Consider the following 17,321-nt stretch of genomic DNA (forward strand, 5'->3'; position numbering starts at 1 on the left):
GTATTCAGAATCAATCAATCACAATAAGTCTCATCTCAAATAGTAGTTAGTATACACCCGACATCAATTAAAGTGGCTCTGATTGAGCTCAGTGAAAGTTTGACTGTTCCTGATTGAGTATTCTGATATCCTTTTCATTGTAACTGACTTTTTATATTCACTGTATTTTAGTTTGGTTTCATTTTTGAATGATGATTTACTTTTCAGGTACTATTGTTACTCAAGTTGTTTTGTTTATGGATTAAATTTGTTTTACTTTTTCTCAATTTCTGTTTTAAATGCTTTAGTCTTGTTCTTATGATGTTGTTAATGTATCTGCTATTTGACATACTTTAGAATTTAAAATTAGTTCTATATTTACATGAAATTTCCTTCTTTTCTTCACACAAGTAAAAAGTCATCATCTATGTTGATTACACTGCATACACTTCTTATTGTGATAGACAGCTCTGTTTAAAATTGATTGACAGATACCATAATTAGACGAACACATACTGTGTACTGCTGAATGTACCTATTGAACTAATACAATACATAGCTAGCAATGGAGCAGATCACATGCCAATGAATCAGTAAACCAAAACCTGAAGGAGACATAAATGTTACTTTAAAGGAAGGTGTTTTATGTCAGAAACAGGCAACTTTCAGAACAGCACAGAGCTAGGCATGCCAAAGGAAACTTGACATTTTTTATTCGCTCTTCTTTTGTTCCCATTATACTCGTCTACTGTGTTTCAACTTCATAGTATACAGCACATATGCAATATTCACACAAACTGAATCTGTCCTCTCACCTCATTTCCATGCTCAATCATTTCAATGTGGCTAAATTCACAAATTACACATGCTACAATGTATGTTGACATCTTTAAAGTTGTATTAAATGTGGTCACTTTCCATATGACTCCATCTCCATCTGATATTGGTGATGTATCTGAAATGTAACCATAAAAGAATATTCACAAAAATGCACAAAAAAAGATTTTTTCAAATAACTGTATTGCAGTAGGTTGATAAAAACAGCTGTTAGAAATAAAATTATTAAAGACCATAGCTAACAGCCAGGTAATATTTATTATGATGAAGACATTGATATACGAGTTAAGAGGTAAGCCTGTTATATTAAGCAGAGCATTACAGAAATGTTTTTTCAGTTCCAGAGGTGAAGTGGCTGGATGGCAGGGCATTCTCTGCCTTAGCCAGAAGATTGGCAGATGCCATCTGGGAAGTGGGTACACTGGACTGAAGACCCTTACCTGGACTGGGAGGCCAGTGTAATGGAGGGACCTGGGGGGATTGGACATTCAGACTATTGGCTCCCCAACACACTAGGTAGCAGCATCTCTAAGCTATGATGCCCATATGGATATGGGCTTGCTAGGAGATGTAGTCCCATAAAGCAACCCTGTTAGGTTCCATGGGTGCACCAAGAATTCATGATCCCTACTTTTTTGGGCTTCCATTTGACCCGGAAGTGCTTCCTATGAGTACTGCTCTGGCACCAGAGGTACTCCCAGATCGGAGATAAATGGGGCCACTCTGCCTCACCCAGGCGAGTCGCAGTCGGGTGGAAGAGGACAAAGCTTGCCTAGGAAGAGTGGTGGAAAAGAAAAGAAGAAAGTATATTGTGCTTGTGCCTACATTGAGAAACCTGGTATTTTATATCAAATAAATTATTATTTGAACCCAGAACTTGCATCTATGGAGATGTGCCTGGGATTTGGGTAGGTGGTCACAACTTACACAAATAAAACTTGATATAAAATGTAAGAAATTAATGGTAATGTAAGCTACACTATGAAACAAGTGTAACAATGTAAAAAAAAATTAAGTGGCATGAATAATAAGCAAATGTTAGCTTTATTATCTTGATACTCACTTCCTTAACAGTGCAACAGTAACAAGAAAATTAGTACTAAACTTGGGACTGTACACCTTCCCTCAGTTAAGGTAGACAATACATGGGTGAATGAGGCACTTGCATCCAGCAAAAATTCGGTGCACAATTATACTGTTATTACACTTCTTTAATTTGAAGCTAGACTATAATAACAATATATGGAAAAATATACTAACAATATTTAAGCTTCTTTTTTGAAAGTACAAGGTGCCATATCAGAAAACCAGCTCATAGCATATGAATAATTCTGAAAGATGCAAAGGAAGATTGAGGTGCAGGGGCAAAGCTAGCTACCCCCCAGGCCCCAGAATTCAGCCAGGATCCCATTCAGTAGCAAAGCCCCTCCATAACATAATCTTAAAGAGAGTTCCCCTATCTGGACCCCACTTCGAAGCTCATGAAGCCTCAAAATTTAAAGGGGGAAACGACCATACTTAGATAGTCATGCAACTGAGCGGCTCAAAACTTCAAGAGGAAACCACCAGGACCCTGCTTCAATAGTCATTAAAATAGCTTCAAGTGAGAACCCCCCCCCCCCCCCCAACCCAAGGAATGAATTATTGCTTGCCCACCCAGTTGTTTGTAGGTCCACCTACTTTGCAATTTCTGGCTTTGCCACTGCTGAGGTGTACCACAAAGAAATATTGTAACCTATTACATATCACTTGGGATGAAGCAAGTCCCAGACTGAAATTTACGGAGAATCTGTGCAGCTCAATGTGCTGAAAACACTGAACCGACAAAGGTCTAATGTCTAAGCATCTAATAAAGAATAAATACAATCCTCTGTTTAGCACTGGAAATTTAAATTAGAGGTCAGACAGATATGAATAATGTGCTTGAAGCAGGCAAGTACTCGGTACTAGCACCTCTTTCAATTTCAACATAGAGTACCAGCACAGTACACAGCTTTTAGCATACCACTGAGCACTTGAACTTCCCAGTGTTCAAATGTTTCTATTTAACAATAAAAAGAGAGAACTGTTAGTAATTTGTTTCCACTTTAAGCAGTGGGAACTACTATACAGTTTTAAAAACACTTTTTCCTAACAGCAAAAGACTTCTTAAAAATTTTAAATGGATTTACCTAAAAAAAGTGAGATTTACTTACTAATAGCAGGCATATTTGAGAGTGCCACATAATTAGGAAGGTAAATTAGATGAATATCAAAAGTAGCTTTGAAACTGGGTTCATCAAAACATGGAAAAACAGTCCTTGCATAGGTAGGCTCCATCTGAGTTGTGATAACTGACCTGAAACATGAATGAAAATATACAGTCTGCATAACAGTCTTGTTAAAGTAAACCTTCTTTGAAAATAGCCACATACCTACAAGTCGCCATCATCTCAATACTATCCACATATTCATCCAATTTGTGTAACTTGCTTATTCTATTTTAGAACAAGATGGGTAGTGTCTTTGTCAACAGGAATAGAGGCAAGCCGTTAACCGTTAACCCGTCCAGGTTGGTTTCAATAGCAACAGTACTAACTCACTCACACTTAGCCTTGTAAGTGCTACCAGTCAATGAATGACAGAACATATGTTTAGATGGTTGGAAGAAGATAATCTTTAAGGAACATACTTTTCTTCTCTAGTAAAGACAGCAGGTGATAAAGTTATTTTAAGTGAATTAATTTTGCTCAAGCAAGTTGACTAGAAATTATGTTGTTGTAGCCCTACTGCAACTGAAATATCCCTCCACTCTCATTGGCAGAGACAGTAAAGCAAAGAAAGTAAAGTATTACAGAAAGGCAGCATTTAAATTATTTTTAATGGTTGCTCACACTTTTTTTATTTTATTTATTTTAATTAAAGCAACACTCCATACAATCAAATCAAACTTAACAAAACCAAAATTCAACCCCCACCCAAAAGAAAGAAAGGAGAGCCAGCCCACAAAGTAAATCTTTGAAGCAGCATGGAAGGAAGAGTATCCTTTTACCTGATATACATGCTTATTCTAAATGATTAGATCCTGCCATATCTTTAAAAAGTTTTGAACAGATCCTCTGAGTGAGAATTTGATTTTTTCCAATTTCAAATAGTATAGGACATCAGTTACCCACTGATGTAAACGTGGTGTTTTGGAATTCTTTCAGCTAAGCAAGATATGTCTACATGCTAGTAGTGAGGTAAAGGCAATTGCAATTTTTTTGTCCTTCTCTACTTTAAGCCCATCTGGGAATACACCAAACACAACAGTTAATGGGTTAGGAGTGATTGTGACATTATCTGATAGGCATTCAAAGATTTTTGCCCAAAACAGGTTGAATCTTGCCTTGGAAACAGAACAGAAGATTTTAAGTTGAATTATTGAGTGCTTTGTGCACATGGAGCTAGAGATTATTCTGGGAATGGCTGCCTTCCACTCCTTTTCTGAAATATTAAGTGAAAAATACTTTCCCAATTGTGACCTGAGATCTTTGAAAGGAAGGGAGTTTAAAATGTTTTTTTATAAAACAAGACTGATCAATATTTCTTCTACAATAGAAATAGGTCGAAGGTGAGGAAAATTTGGCAGGTACAGTTTAGCATCATTTCTAGCTTGGAAGTAGTGGAAAAATTGTGTTGATGAGAAGTTAAATTTGAAGCTTTTTGTACAAGTAAATATTTTAATCCCAGATATTTTCCAAGAATGAAATACTGTATATGTTTGAGAGGGTGGGAAAGAGTGGTTGCCATGTAGAGTTGAAACTGATAAGAGCTTCCTACATAGGTTCCATATTCTGAGTGAATGAAGGAAAACTGGATTATTAGTGTATTGACAATAGTTTGTGTTTACTGAAGCACAGACCAGGGAATATAAAGAAGTTCTGCAAGATTTTAATGCTATTTTATATCAGGCTTGTATATGTTCATGTATGTTTGTATTGATGTCCAGGTCTTTATGGCCTGTATATTTTCAGCCCAGTAATAAAATTGAAAGTTAGGAAGTGCTATGCCCCATTCTGCTTTAGGTTGCTGCAGAGTTACCATTTGGGTGTGTGAATGTTTAGAATTCCAAATAAATAAGGTTATGAATCTAATTTCTTAAAAAAAGATTTGTTAATGTTTATGGGGATGGTTTAAAATTGAAAAAGAAGCTTGGGAAGAATGTTCATCTTAACAGTGTTGATTCTCCCTGATAACAGGAGAAGGAGGGTGGACCATTTATTAACATCTTGTTTAATATTTTCCATGCAGAGAGCAAAATTATGTTGATAAAGAGCTTTACATTTACTTCTGATATTTACCCCTAGATATTTAAACTGATTTGCTTAGATAAATGGAAAAGTGTCCATTCTAGTACTGTGTGCTAGAGAATTCACTGGAAAAAGCACACTTTTATACAAATTATTTCTGAGTCCAGATATCTTTTGAAAATATGCTAGTGCACTTAGGACTGCTGGCACAGAATTTTGTGGGTCAGATATATACAGTACCATAACATCTGCATATACTGATATTTCCTGTTCAAGTCCTTCTCTGAAAATCCAAATCAAAAGAAAACAGCCAATGGCTCAATGACAATTACAAAGAATAATGGTGATGGGGACATCCTTGTCGAGTACCATGTTTAAGTTTGAAGTAGTCCAAAATAATGTTGTTAATACGAACAGAGGCTTCTGGACTAGTATAGAGTATCATGATTCATGCACATATGTTTGGACCAAACCCAAATATGTGCAATGTAGTGAACAGGTAGTCCCATTCAACCATGTCAAATGCTTTTTCTGCATCCAAAGATAGTAAGATCTATGAGCTGTTAGATTTAATGGGTGAATTTTCTTATATAACCGTGGCTGTCCGTTTGTCTGTCCAGGATTTTAAATCACCTGTAGCTCGCAAACCGTTTGACCTATTGACCTGAAATTTGGTACACATATACTAAGTGACATCTACTATCCCCTTCCGGGGTGATGATTGACCTCCAAGGTTATTCCTATTTTTATTTTTATTTTATTGTAGAATCAACTCTTGGCAGTGGCTGTGCGGCACATGCATATGGGCGCCGTTCTCATCCCTACCACCTTCGCCGTCACTTCCTCTACCTCTTCATATATTAAATCATTCTTGAGGCAAACAGAACACTTAAGTGCCAGCTTAAGTGAAAAATTAAAGGAAAAGTACTAAGTAATTGCAACACAAACACTGACTTAATCAGTTTTAATGTGAAAAGATGACGACAGAAGAAGAGAAGAAGCGGGCTGCTAGGGTGGAGAAAAGAAGTGCTGCTCAGAAAGCAGCAAGCGCATCAACCTCTGAGCAAATGAATGCTAAACGTACAGAGAAAGAGTATGAAAACTATGAATGTTCAAGTCAAGTGTATTCACTGCACGTTATCGTGCAATGCTCCGTTACTGGTATATTATATTAAACAAACATTGAAGATTAGAAGCTAAGCATCTGCCTTTAATAATTCCAGTTTGATCTTGTTATATTACAGAAGGAAGCACTTTCTCAATTCTTCTGGTTAGAACTTTGGAGAGTATCTTCCTTCTCTTCATGTTCTTAATAATGATGTTGCAATTTAAAGATGAACTGTTCCATTTTTTAGTAGTGAAGAGGTTAAATTCTGATTGCATAAACTGTCTTTTCCTATAAAGTGCCTCATTTGGAGACCTGGCGTATCCTAGACCTATTCTGGTAATTTTGCTGATTAACTCAGATGACCTCTTGGTTTACGATTTTTTTTTTTTTTTTTGTGAGAAGGGTACAGAATAGTTTGTCCTCTTAAAAATGCCTTCATAGTTTCCTAAAGTATTCCTGCAGAGACCTCTGGGGATGTATATGTCTCCAGAAAAAAATCAATTTGCTTGGATATGACCTCTGTACAGTTCTCATTAGGTAATAACAGGGGGTTAAGACATCAACTATGAGATGAGTGTGTAGGGTATAGTAAGTTAAGCTCCACACTTCTAAGCAAAAGTGACTGAAGAAAGCCCATGGAACATCTAAATTGTTAAGCAAAGTCAGTGCTGTTCATCTTTGTTCCCTACTAGGACTAGGAATTATTCCTGAGACCACCCAGAAGGGCTGTTTTGGCATTCCTCAAGTGAACTTCACTCTGCCCTCTGTTTTCTAATTCTGACACACTTCTTTATTTCATAAGTCCATTCAATCATGTAATAACTCATTTCACAGAATTCATATACTAATGAGTAAACATGAATTTACTTTCTTTCAGTCAATCCCACTGTTGCAAGCCTCTCTTCTTAATGCAGCCCCATTCAGGATTGATACAATGAAAGCTGCAGTCTGCTAGAAACTTTAAACCTTATTAATTTCTGGGAGGATATCTCCTCTCATTTTTCTCTGCTGATAAATAAATGCTCCTAATACTCTTACCTGCATTGCATCTAGCATCAAGTAATTAAGTCTATAAGAAGGTTTGCACACACACATACACAAATATATATTCACTCACCAGCCACTTTATTAGGTACACCTTGCTGGTACCAGCTTGGACCACCTTTTGCCTTCAGAACTGCCATAATTCTTTGTGAAACAGACAAAATGCTGGAAACATTCCTCAGGGATTTTGGTCCATTTTGACATGACAACATCACAGTTGCTGCAGATTTGTCGGCTGCACATCCATGATGCCAATCTCCCATTCCACCACATCCCAGAGGTGCTGTATTGAATTGAGATCTGGTGACAGTGGAGGCCATCTGAGTACAGTGAACTTATTATCATGATTCAAGCTTTGTGACATGCCATGTTATCCTGCTGGTAGTCGCCATCAGAAGATGGGCACATTGCAGTTATAAAGGGATGGACATGGTCAGCAGCAATATTCTGGAAGGTTGTGGCATTTATACAATGCTCAGTTGGTACTAACAGGCCCAAAGTGTGCCAAGATAATATTCCCCAACACCATGACACAACCACCAGTCTGAACCATTGATACAATGAAGGATGGATCCATGCTTTCCTGTTGTTGACATCAAACTCTGACCCTACCATCCGAATATCGCAGCAGAAATTGAGACTCATCAGACTAGGCAACGTTTTTCCAATCTTCTCAATTTTGGTGAGCCCATGTGAATTCTAGCCTCAGTTGCCTGTTCTTAGCTGACTGCAGTGGCACCAGTTGTGGTCATTTGCTTCAAGTTTCAACATGCTGTGCATTTAGAGATGCTCTTCTGCATACCTCAGTTGTAACAAGTGGTAATTTCAGATACTGTTGCCTTTCTATTAGTTTGAAGCAGTCTGCATTCTCCTCTGAGTTCTGGCATCAACAAGGCATTTTCACCCAGGCAACTGCCACTCACTGGATATTTTCCCTTTTTTGGACCATTCTCTATAAACCCTAGAGATGGCTGTGCATGAAAATCCCAATAGATCAGCAGTTTCTGAAATACTCAAACCAACCCTTCTGGCACCAACAACCATGCCACGTTCAGAGTCTCTTAAATCACCTTTCATCCCCATTCTGATGCTCAGTTTGAACTTCAGCAGGTCATCTTGACAATGTCTACATGCCTAAATACATTGATTTTCTGCCATGTAATTGGCTGATTAGATATTTGCGTTGACAAGCAGCTGAGAAGGTGTACCTAATCAAGTAGCCAGCTAGTGTATATGCCAATGATGGATACTAATACAGTAATAAAAATATTAGACTCACACTGACAACAGTAACATAATGCTTAGTATTTATGATTAACCTCAAGCTACATAGACCATTATAGAATTTTATTTACCTTAACCTTCTTGTCTTTTTGATGTTGAAGGAAAGTAGGAGCACAAGCAGACCCGAGTGGAAAGCACCAGCCCTATACAGGCAGTAACTAACGTAGGATCTACAGTTGATATTTACACAGTGTTCCAAAGCAGACCGGTACATATGGAGATTACAAAGACAATTGCCAGCAATTACTGTCTTAATCAATTACTTGTTGCATGTGTGATTATAACATACCCTAAGTTTTTATATTGTATCAAATCATCAACCTGCTATGAAAAGTAGAGCTTGAATAAATAAGTACAGCATGTTTCTCTTCACGGTCAACAGTAGAACAAGGTTGTTGATGTCAGAGATGGAGTCTCAAAGTATGTTCAGTATCTTAAAGTATATTCAAGCATGTTCAATGTGTCTTCTATCAGAGAATCTGGTTGCACACAGGCATGCTTCATCATCTTGTCAGAGCTACTGATCGGGATTTTTGCTTTTTAAAATTATGGTCACTGTTGTCATTGGTGATAGCACACTGACAAAGAGGTTAGGACTGCTGCCTTACGGATCCAGTATTCTAGATTTGAATTTGGCAAAGGTTATTGTAACTGGGTATTCTAATTTTTCTAAATTGGCCCTGGGTGAGTGTAGGTGTGTGCATGAGTGGATCATGTGCTGAAATGGAGCCCTATACAAGGTATGTACCTCTCTTGTGCCCATCTCATCCCCCTGAATTGAAGTGAATGGGGTTGAGCAGTGGTTCCCAAACTCAGTCCTGTGGGCTCCCTGTGGCTGCAGGTTTTCAGTCAAACTAAACTCATAATCAGTGATAACAATTGATAATAACTGTTGTAATTTAATTAGCTGGTGTGTTTTTTTTCCTCTTCTCTTATTCTGCATTCAGAAAAGCACACGAAAGCACATTTATAAGACATTTAGAAATCTATTTTTGCTGTAGATTTAAATGCTTATCTCTGTTTTGTTGGTTTCCTGTTATTTTGCCCTTCTCTGTGCAGTTTGCTCCCTGCATTGTATCTTAATAATGACAACGAGAAGTCAAGCAAAATGACACCTTTTATTGGCTAACTGGACAGATAATATGCAAACTTTCAAGGTAGTTCAGGCCCCTTCTTCAGGCAGGTGATTAAAAATAAGCAGCATAGAAATTTGGGCAAACAACACTGAAAAATGAAAGGCCGCAACTACTTCAGTGTTAGGCGCACTAATTAGTAAATAATCGATTAAATAACCAGAAAACCTGGAAAAGCATAAAGAAAAAAATGATGCAAATATTGTTAAAAGTAAAGAAACTACATTATTGTCATAAAACTGCTTAGTACATTTTACTAATTTACTTTTTACTAAACTTAGTTTTGTAATTTCTACATTGTACAAATTACACATATGTGTACAAAGCACATAAAATGGGAAATAACAGCTCACTTAATTAGGCCAGGAGTTCATTTAAAAACAGAAGCTGGCTGGAAAAAAAACCTGAAGCCACTGGGCTTGAGAATGTTAGTCTGTATTATATTATTATGTGATTTGTTGCTACTGCCACTGAATTTTTTTTTTGTTTGTTTGTTTTATTTTTCAGATCCATCAAATTCTATATGGTTTGTGTGCCAACAACTGACTACATGATATGATGGTCAAGAACACTACAATCTGTGTAGACACTGAGAAGGTGATAATTTAGCTTAGGTACTACCTAGATTTGTGTATTAGTTACTGTACACATTGTCAGTCAGTCAGTCGTTATCCAACCCGCTATATCCTAACACAGGGTCACGGGGGTGTGCTGGAGGCAATTCCAGCCAACACAGGGTGCAAGGCAGGAACAAATCCCCTGGCAGGGCGCCAGCCCATCGTAGGGCACACGCACACACATATCCACACACCAAGCACACACACCAGGGACAATTTAGAATCGCCAATGCACCGAACCTGAATGTCTTTTGACTGTGAGAGGAAACCCCCGCAGACACGGGTAGAAAATGCAAACTCCACGCAGGGAGGACAAGGGAATACTGTACACATTGCTCAATTATATTATGATTTTCAAAGCAATAGCAACATTTTCAAAGAGAGGCTATCTGTACTGCATTTATTAATTGCTTGGAGCCGTGTAACAAGACCTTAACAAATGTTTTGTGTTACATTAAATAAGTAACCAATAGATGCATTAAAGTAAGCTAGTAAATCTCCAAGGGTTACCAGTTGAGTTTTGTTTTCTTCTGTTTTGCTAGGTGGTCTTAGTTTAATGTATGCATGGTTTCCTATTTAAATATTAACATTTATATGCAATAAATTATGAAATGTCTAAATACATGAAAGAAAGCAACAAACTATGCCAAAGTTATTTGTATGTTAAAACAAAAGTTTGTTACTTTGTGTGTCAGGGCTATTGAGTTGCCATGTTAAAATGTTTAACTTGACAAATTCTCTCGTCTACATAACCCTTTCACAAATCAATCGAAAATGAGAATTTTAACTTCATTCAAAAATCAACACACATTAATTCACTTGATTTTTGCTTTTCCTGTTTTAAGGAAAAAAATGTATGTTAGGATTTAAAACCACTTTTAAACACGTTTTTACAAACTTGTGCATTGCTTGTCCAGGTGCTAGGTATCTGTTCCACAATAAAAATAAATATCCACGCAAAAAAAAAGTGACCGTGTTGGAGAGTATTATGTTATTATCTTCATTAACGCTTTAAAATAAAAAAAAACATTATAAACTTGTCTCTTTAAAGCTTTTATCTTAGTGAAAAGTCAAGCAAAATGTCACCTTTTATTGGCTAACTAAAAAGATTACAGTATGCAAGCTGGTGGGCTGGCGCCCTGCCTTGTGCCCTGTGCTGGCTGGGATTGGCTCCAGCAGAACCCCGTGACCCTGTGTTAGGATATAGCGAGGTTGGAAAATGAGTGACTGACTGAATATGCAAGGTTTCGAGGCAACTCAGGCCCCCTTCTTCAGGCAAGATGTAATCTTGTAATTGTACCTTTATTTCTGTCAGCAGGTGGTGGTATTTATTCACTTCTTGCCCAGAGAAAATCCAGTGGTTTTAAGTTGTTCTGCTATTCTTATTTAAAGCTGTAACTCTTGTGATGTTGACGCGGTGCTTATTATAGCTCCTCACAGCTTCAAGAGATTGGGATGGAATCGTGAATCCGGGTACTTTGAGCGGAATTTGCGCTTTCTCGGCGTGTCTTCGCGGCATTTTCTCACTGCACTCCGTTTTCCTTTTGCACACTGAAATCGCGCTGTTAGGTCTGCTGGTGACAATTCACTTTCCGAATGTCATTAAAAGTGGTTAAAAGTTCAGGACTGAGTTCTGTAAAGCAGTGATGCTCCGTCCGAAATCTGCATCTAATTCTGGTGACAGATGCCGTAACAGGCTCATTGTGACCCTATAGGCTAATAAGAAATCAGGTTCATAACATCGGATTATAGTTAGACGTTAAATAATCCGGATTCTCACGCACAATCAATAAAGTACTATCAGAATCTTAAATTAAAATGTACGGCTGTTTGTGTGTACTGAGGCAAAAGGTGTACAGTAATCAGATCTTTCTGGAATCTCCTGAATGGCAGTTGGATGTATTAACTGAAGGGTTATAAATGTGTGCAAAACAATCTAATTCATCAAGCAAGTGTGTCTCAAGAGTATAAGTGCGACTATTCAATTGAAATAAACGGGTAAATTTATGCAATGTTAAAGTAAGTTTCATATAATTTCACTTCACTTCCGGTGTTGACCTTGAATCCTGTGCCTGATCATTGACTACATGGAGTTTGAATGGTATCCACGTGTCTACATGTTTGTTCTCCACTTAGTCCCGTTTTCTTTTTACATCTACAAAGATGTGAACGTTAAGTTAATTGGTGACTCTAAATTAGGCCCCTGTATCAGTGCAAGTGTGGATATGTGGGTGAAAAGGCCTTGTAATGCAGTTGTGCCAGTTAAGGGCTATTTCCTGCCTTGTGCCCACTGCTGCAAGTATAGGCCCCAGCCCGAAGATACTCTGATTAAGTGGATTGGAGAATGCAAACACATATATATATATATAATTATAAATTTGATGTTTTTGTTCATGAATCTACATTCAATAACCATTAATTTTGAATTTTCAAACCTGCATAGTCCTGAACACGGTCACAGGGGGCGCTGGAGCCTATGCCAACTGCAGTATAGGGCACAAGGCAGCAACAAACCCCAAACAATGTGCCACTCGCCGGGTGAACAGACACACACATACACACAAACCCCAACCACACACTAGGGCCAATTTAGTATCATCAATCCACCTAACCTGCGTGCCCTTGAATATGGGAGGAAACCCATGCAGACAACTCAAGACCATTCCTGCCCAGCTACTCAGTCTGGTCAGAGAGCTGATTAGGAGAGTCCTGGTGGTTCCAAACTTTAATTTAAGAATTGAAGCCGTTGTGCTGCAGGGAACATACAAAGCTTTAGAAATAGTTTTATACCCTATAGCCCTGATCTATGCTTCATTACAATTTCATCACAGAGACCTACGGAGAGTTCCTTGGACTTCATGACTTGGTTTTTGTTCTTCTGGCATGTAGAGTGAATTGTGTGACCTTATGTACAAAGGTATTTGCCTTTCTAAATGATGTCCAATTAATTCAGTTTTGCCACAGGTGGACTCTTAGCAAGTTAAAGACACAAAGGAGGCAGGGTGCACCTGACTACAATATGAAGTGCCACAGCAATGGGCCTAAATACTTATATAAATGATAAATTTCAGTTTTGGATTTGAAAACCTTTCTGTTTTACTTTGTCTTTGTGGGTTATTGAGCATAGATTGATTGGGCAAAAATTGCATATTTATCGTTTTAAAATTAAATCCACAACACAATAAAGTATTCAGAGAGTAAAGGAGTCTGAATATTTTCTTAATTCACTACATATATGCAGTAGATATATAGATTCATAGATATATAGATATATAGAATGATTTATTGATGCATTTAATACAATACATTTTATATAGCACATTTACTATGCTGAGATAGTTTAAATACAAATTAAAATTTTTGGATTTATTATATTCATTTTGTGCTACTTTTATATATATGTCTACATTAAATCTCGGACACTTGTGAAAAGATCAATTTATCCTATATAGACTAATTCTGACTTTATAAAATAAATGGGGAATGAGGAAAAAGTGGGATGTTGATGAAGCGGCCAGGGCTACTGCCTCAGAGGTACACTTTCAAAATTTGGTTCAGTTGCTGTCTGTGTGGAGTTTGCACGTTCTTCTCATATCACATAACTTTTTTTTCTTTATATGAGCATTAAGTTAAACGGTGAATCCTAACTGATCCTAACTGGGTATGTATTTTATCGTGTCCTGTTATAGACGGGCGGCCAGACAACAGTTGATTTCTGCTTTGTACCTAATATTCTGGGTTATTGTCGTAAAATTGATTACTAATTATTTATTAATTGCTACATAACATGGCATAACATTCCCAAACCTGTTCAGTCCGGTTCAGGAGAGCGGTGCGAGATAATGGATGGATAATTCTCTTCATCAACTATTAATTTATTAATTACAACAGACAGACAAACATGTAAAAAATGAATATGAAATTTAAAAGCAGCAGTACTACAATCATTCTGACTAGAACTTTTTCCCACTTACACTGCTTTGAGTTTTTCAGAAACGGATAGTCAGAAAGTGAAAGGTTATACAACTCAACAAAAATATATAATAATTGTATAATTAATACAAATGCATTAAGGAAACGATCCATCCTTACTTTATGCAGTGCCTTAACATCCCAATTCGCTTTACAAATACACATACTGTAGTGCTCAGAATAACGGTTTACATACTTTTTAGGAGATCGAAAACAGGCAAGTTAAGTGCTTTGTTCAGATTCAGACAGTAGGTGGACCACTGGAAGTATAGCCGAACTATACAATATGTCAGAGATCAGCCTGTCTGCTTATATCAAACCTGTAGCCTATACCAGCAAGGCAGGAACAACACTTGTACAGGGTGTCATTCCATCACTGGGTGAACACACACACATACACACAATAGTGGTATCTATCTATCTATCTATCTATCTATCTATCTATCTATCTATCTATCTATCTATCTATCTATCTATCTATCTATCTATCTATCTATCTATCTGCCTTTATCTGTTAAGTGAAGCTTAGGTTGTCTCAAGAAACAACAGTGAGGTGTAAAGTATGGCCATCGACAAAATTAAAGACCTTTAAACATTAAAATGTGCTGAATGACTGAAGATTAAAATTGCTCTACATTCAATAAGGGTCCTTTAATTTAGAAAGTAAAAATGCGGGGAGCAATATTAAAAACATATTTAAAAAGCGTTTTTCAGATACTCACAGGTTTCTTCCATCTTCTTCATAATCCATTTTCATAAACCCCCCAGTGGAATTGCCGATCACTCCCGAGAAGCTGATCCTGAGAACATATATGCTATTTTCGGTAAGAGTTTCATTCAGGTTGATAACCAGATAGGAGTAAAGACTAGATCTCCACACTTCCAGAATTTGGGGAGCCTCCGTTCCTATTTCGAACCTTACCAGCTCCACAACTGTAACCTCGATCTGTTCACTGTGCAGTAAGATCACATCTGTTGCATTCTTACACTGAAAGGTGATGTTCACGTCACCCGTAAATGTGGACTCTGGGCTTTCCGGGTGGAACCGAGGCCACAGTACAAGCTGGTAATTTATGGGGACGAGTGAAGTAGGGAGTCGGTAGTGGTCCCAGATTCCTTGGCGCCCAGGTGTCGGCACTACAGTGCAGTTAAGCGGCTTTACTTTGTCGCTTTCTTCCTCCTCAGCAAAATTGCAAAATCCGGTCCTCGATCGAAGGTACAGAACGGCAAAAACTGTAAAAGCGATAAATAAAGCAGCAAAAAGAAGCGTGAAGAAAGCCACAGTTGATTTACTAAGATAAAAGCCAGAACCGGATTTGTTGCCCATAGTGTAGGATTTGAACTCCTCCAGTGAGATGCCAGATTAAAAAAAAATTGCGAGTCACTTGGAGGTGCGATTTATATTCGTCTAGATGTGATGAGCTGTGGGCTGTGCTGTGTGCTGCCAACCAGACTCAAATGTTTGAAACGCTCGCGGTGATTGCTTCGGAAAAAGTAATGGGGGACTGACAGCAGCAGTAAAGACGCAGTGCAAATTTGTTGCTTATTTTATAGATGGAACTAAATCGCATTGCCTGGACTTATCTGAAAACTGCAATCGAAGAACTGAAAACAGATCCACTGGAATATTTAGCTGCAAGGGTTAAAATAAAAGGTCAAGAACCAAATATATGTGAATTACTCCCTTTTAATAACCTTATATAAAATGTCATTAACGCTCTAGTTTTAATCAAATAAAAGGAGCAATATGCTTGTAGCTTCTTTCTTGCATTCTGCATTTGGATCAGTGAGCAATTATTTCCGAAATAAAGTCTATTGCTTTTAATGTTCCTTAACTCACTTGGTTGAGCTTCGTGATTTCCTCAGACCTGAGTCTTTGCGGAGCTTCTGTTCGAATACCGCTAGAGGGTATGTGTCAATAATGTTATAAAAGAATATATGAAATAATAATAAAAATGAAAAAGTAGTCAAAGGATGTTCTTGAAATCATTCAAAAAATGTGGAGCCGTGTAAGCAAATACGTTTGCCAACTTTTGAATTCACATATTTTTTAAAAAGGCCATGTGGCTGGTATGTTAACTACAGGAATGCCGCTTTATTAAAAAGTGTTTTAGGATTGTGTATCCCTATTACATTAAACATTCTGAAACTTTCTTCTTTCAGTTCGCATGCAATTACTAGCTCAGATGACTGGCCTGTTCAGGATACAAGTAAAAGTATATGACATATTTGCTTTGCTTTGCACTCTTTGTGAGTCTTCCCCATTCTGTTTTTCTTCTCAATATTCCGCAGTAACAGTTGGTACCATTGGTTCAATAAACATTAGTGAAATGTTATCAGGTAGCAACTGGGGAAATAAACACAGTGCCAAACATTCCACTTACAGTTTTGGACCTTAACATGAAAGGTGTTTTTTCTGTCCCAGCCACTTTATGACTCTACTTAATCCCAGAGACTATTGAAGCCATGGAGGTTTATTTTTTTCATGAATGCCATTAATTACCAACTTCAAAAACAACTTGATTAATTTTCTCTAAGCAGAATTGTATTACATTTCACAGATTGGGCTTTTATTAATCATTTATGAATATGTCTGCTTGTGTATTTAAATGTTTCACGATTTCATTTTTCGTTATTACTTTGTATTTATGAGTATGTGTGACTGACTATTATCAGTATCTATGAACAAATGTTACTGAATTATATGTATAAACATGACTGAATATATTTTCATCCTGTTTGTTAACTGGCTGAGCTTCCTAGGACATAGCTCTTGCTTCTGATGTTGTCAGTTAATCTGATGTTTCAGACAGACTATGTAACTAAGTACTTTTCTGTACATGATATTTATATTTTTTTACCTGTTGTAAAAATTACTAGTTCTTTGGAGCTCTTACTCTTGAATATGATCATAGAATTGTATAAAGCTTTCATGAAATAGATCAATTCTTGCTTTTCCTGGTAAATGACCTTTGCTTATATTAATGGTTTTTCAAAAACAGTTTTACAGTAAAATGTTTTCTTTTGAATTCAAACTGGTAATTAGTAGGAATAATCTGAATTTTTGTATAAATAT

At 37.2% G+C, this 17,321-nt stretch overlaps 1 protein-coding gene across 3 annotated transcripts in view; it reads right to left on the reverse strand.

Moving 5' to 3' along the window:
* Positions 1 to 15,722, reverse strand: part of LOC114654627 (aminopeptidase Q-like) — a 93,760-nt gene extending 78,038 nt beyond the window's left edge. Inside the window, exons 1-3 of one of the 3 annotated variants that reach the window (XM_051929419.1) lie at positions 14,968 to 15,722; positions 3,012 to 3,154; positions 795 to 934 (exon numbers count right to left, since the gene is read on the reverse strand). In XM_051929419.1, coding sequence (XP_051785379.1) covers positions 795 to 934; positions 3,012 to 3,154; positions 14,968 to 15,572 — 888 coding nt within the window. In that variant the 5' untranslated portion in view covers positions 15,573 to 15,722. The remainder of the gene's footprint in view (positions 1 to 794; positions 935 to 3,011; positions 3,155 to 14,967) is intronic. The other 2 variants (XM_051929418.1, XM_051929420.1) reach the window with 2 other exon arrangements.
* Positions 15,723 to 17,321: the final 1,599 nt, after the last annotated feature.

Source organism: Erpetoichthys calabaricus, chromosome 7, assembly GCF_900747795.2.
Source record: "Erpetoichthys calabaricus chromosome 7, fErpCal1.3, whole genome shotgun sequence".
NCBI classification, from domain to species: domain Eukaryota; kingdom Metazoa; phylum Chordata; class Cladistia; order Polypteriformes; family Polypteridae; genus Erpetoichthys; species Erpetoichthys calabaricus.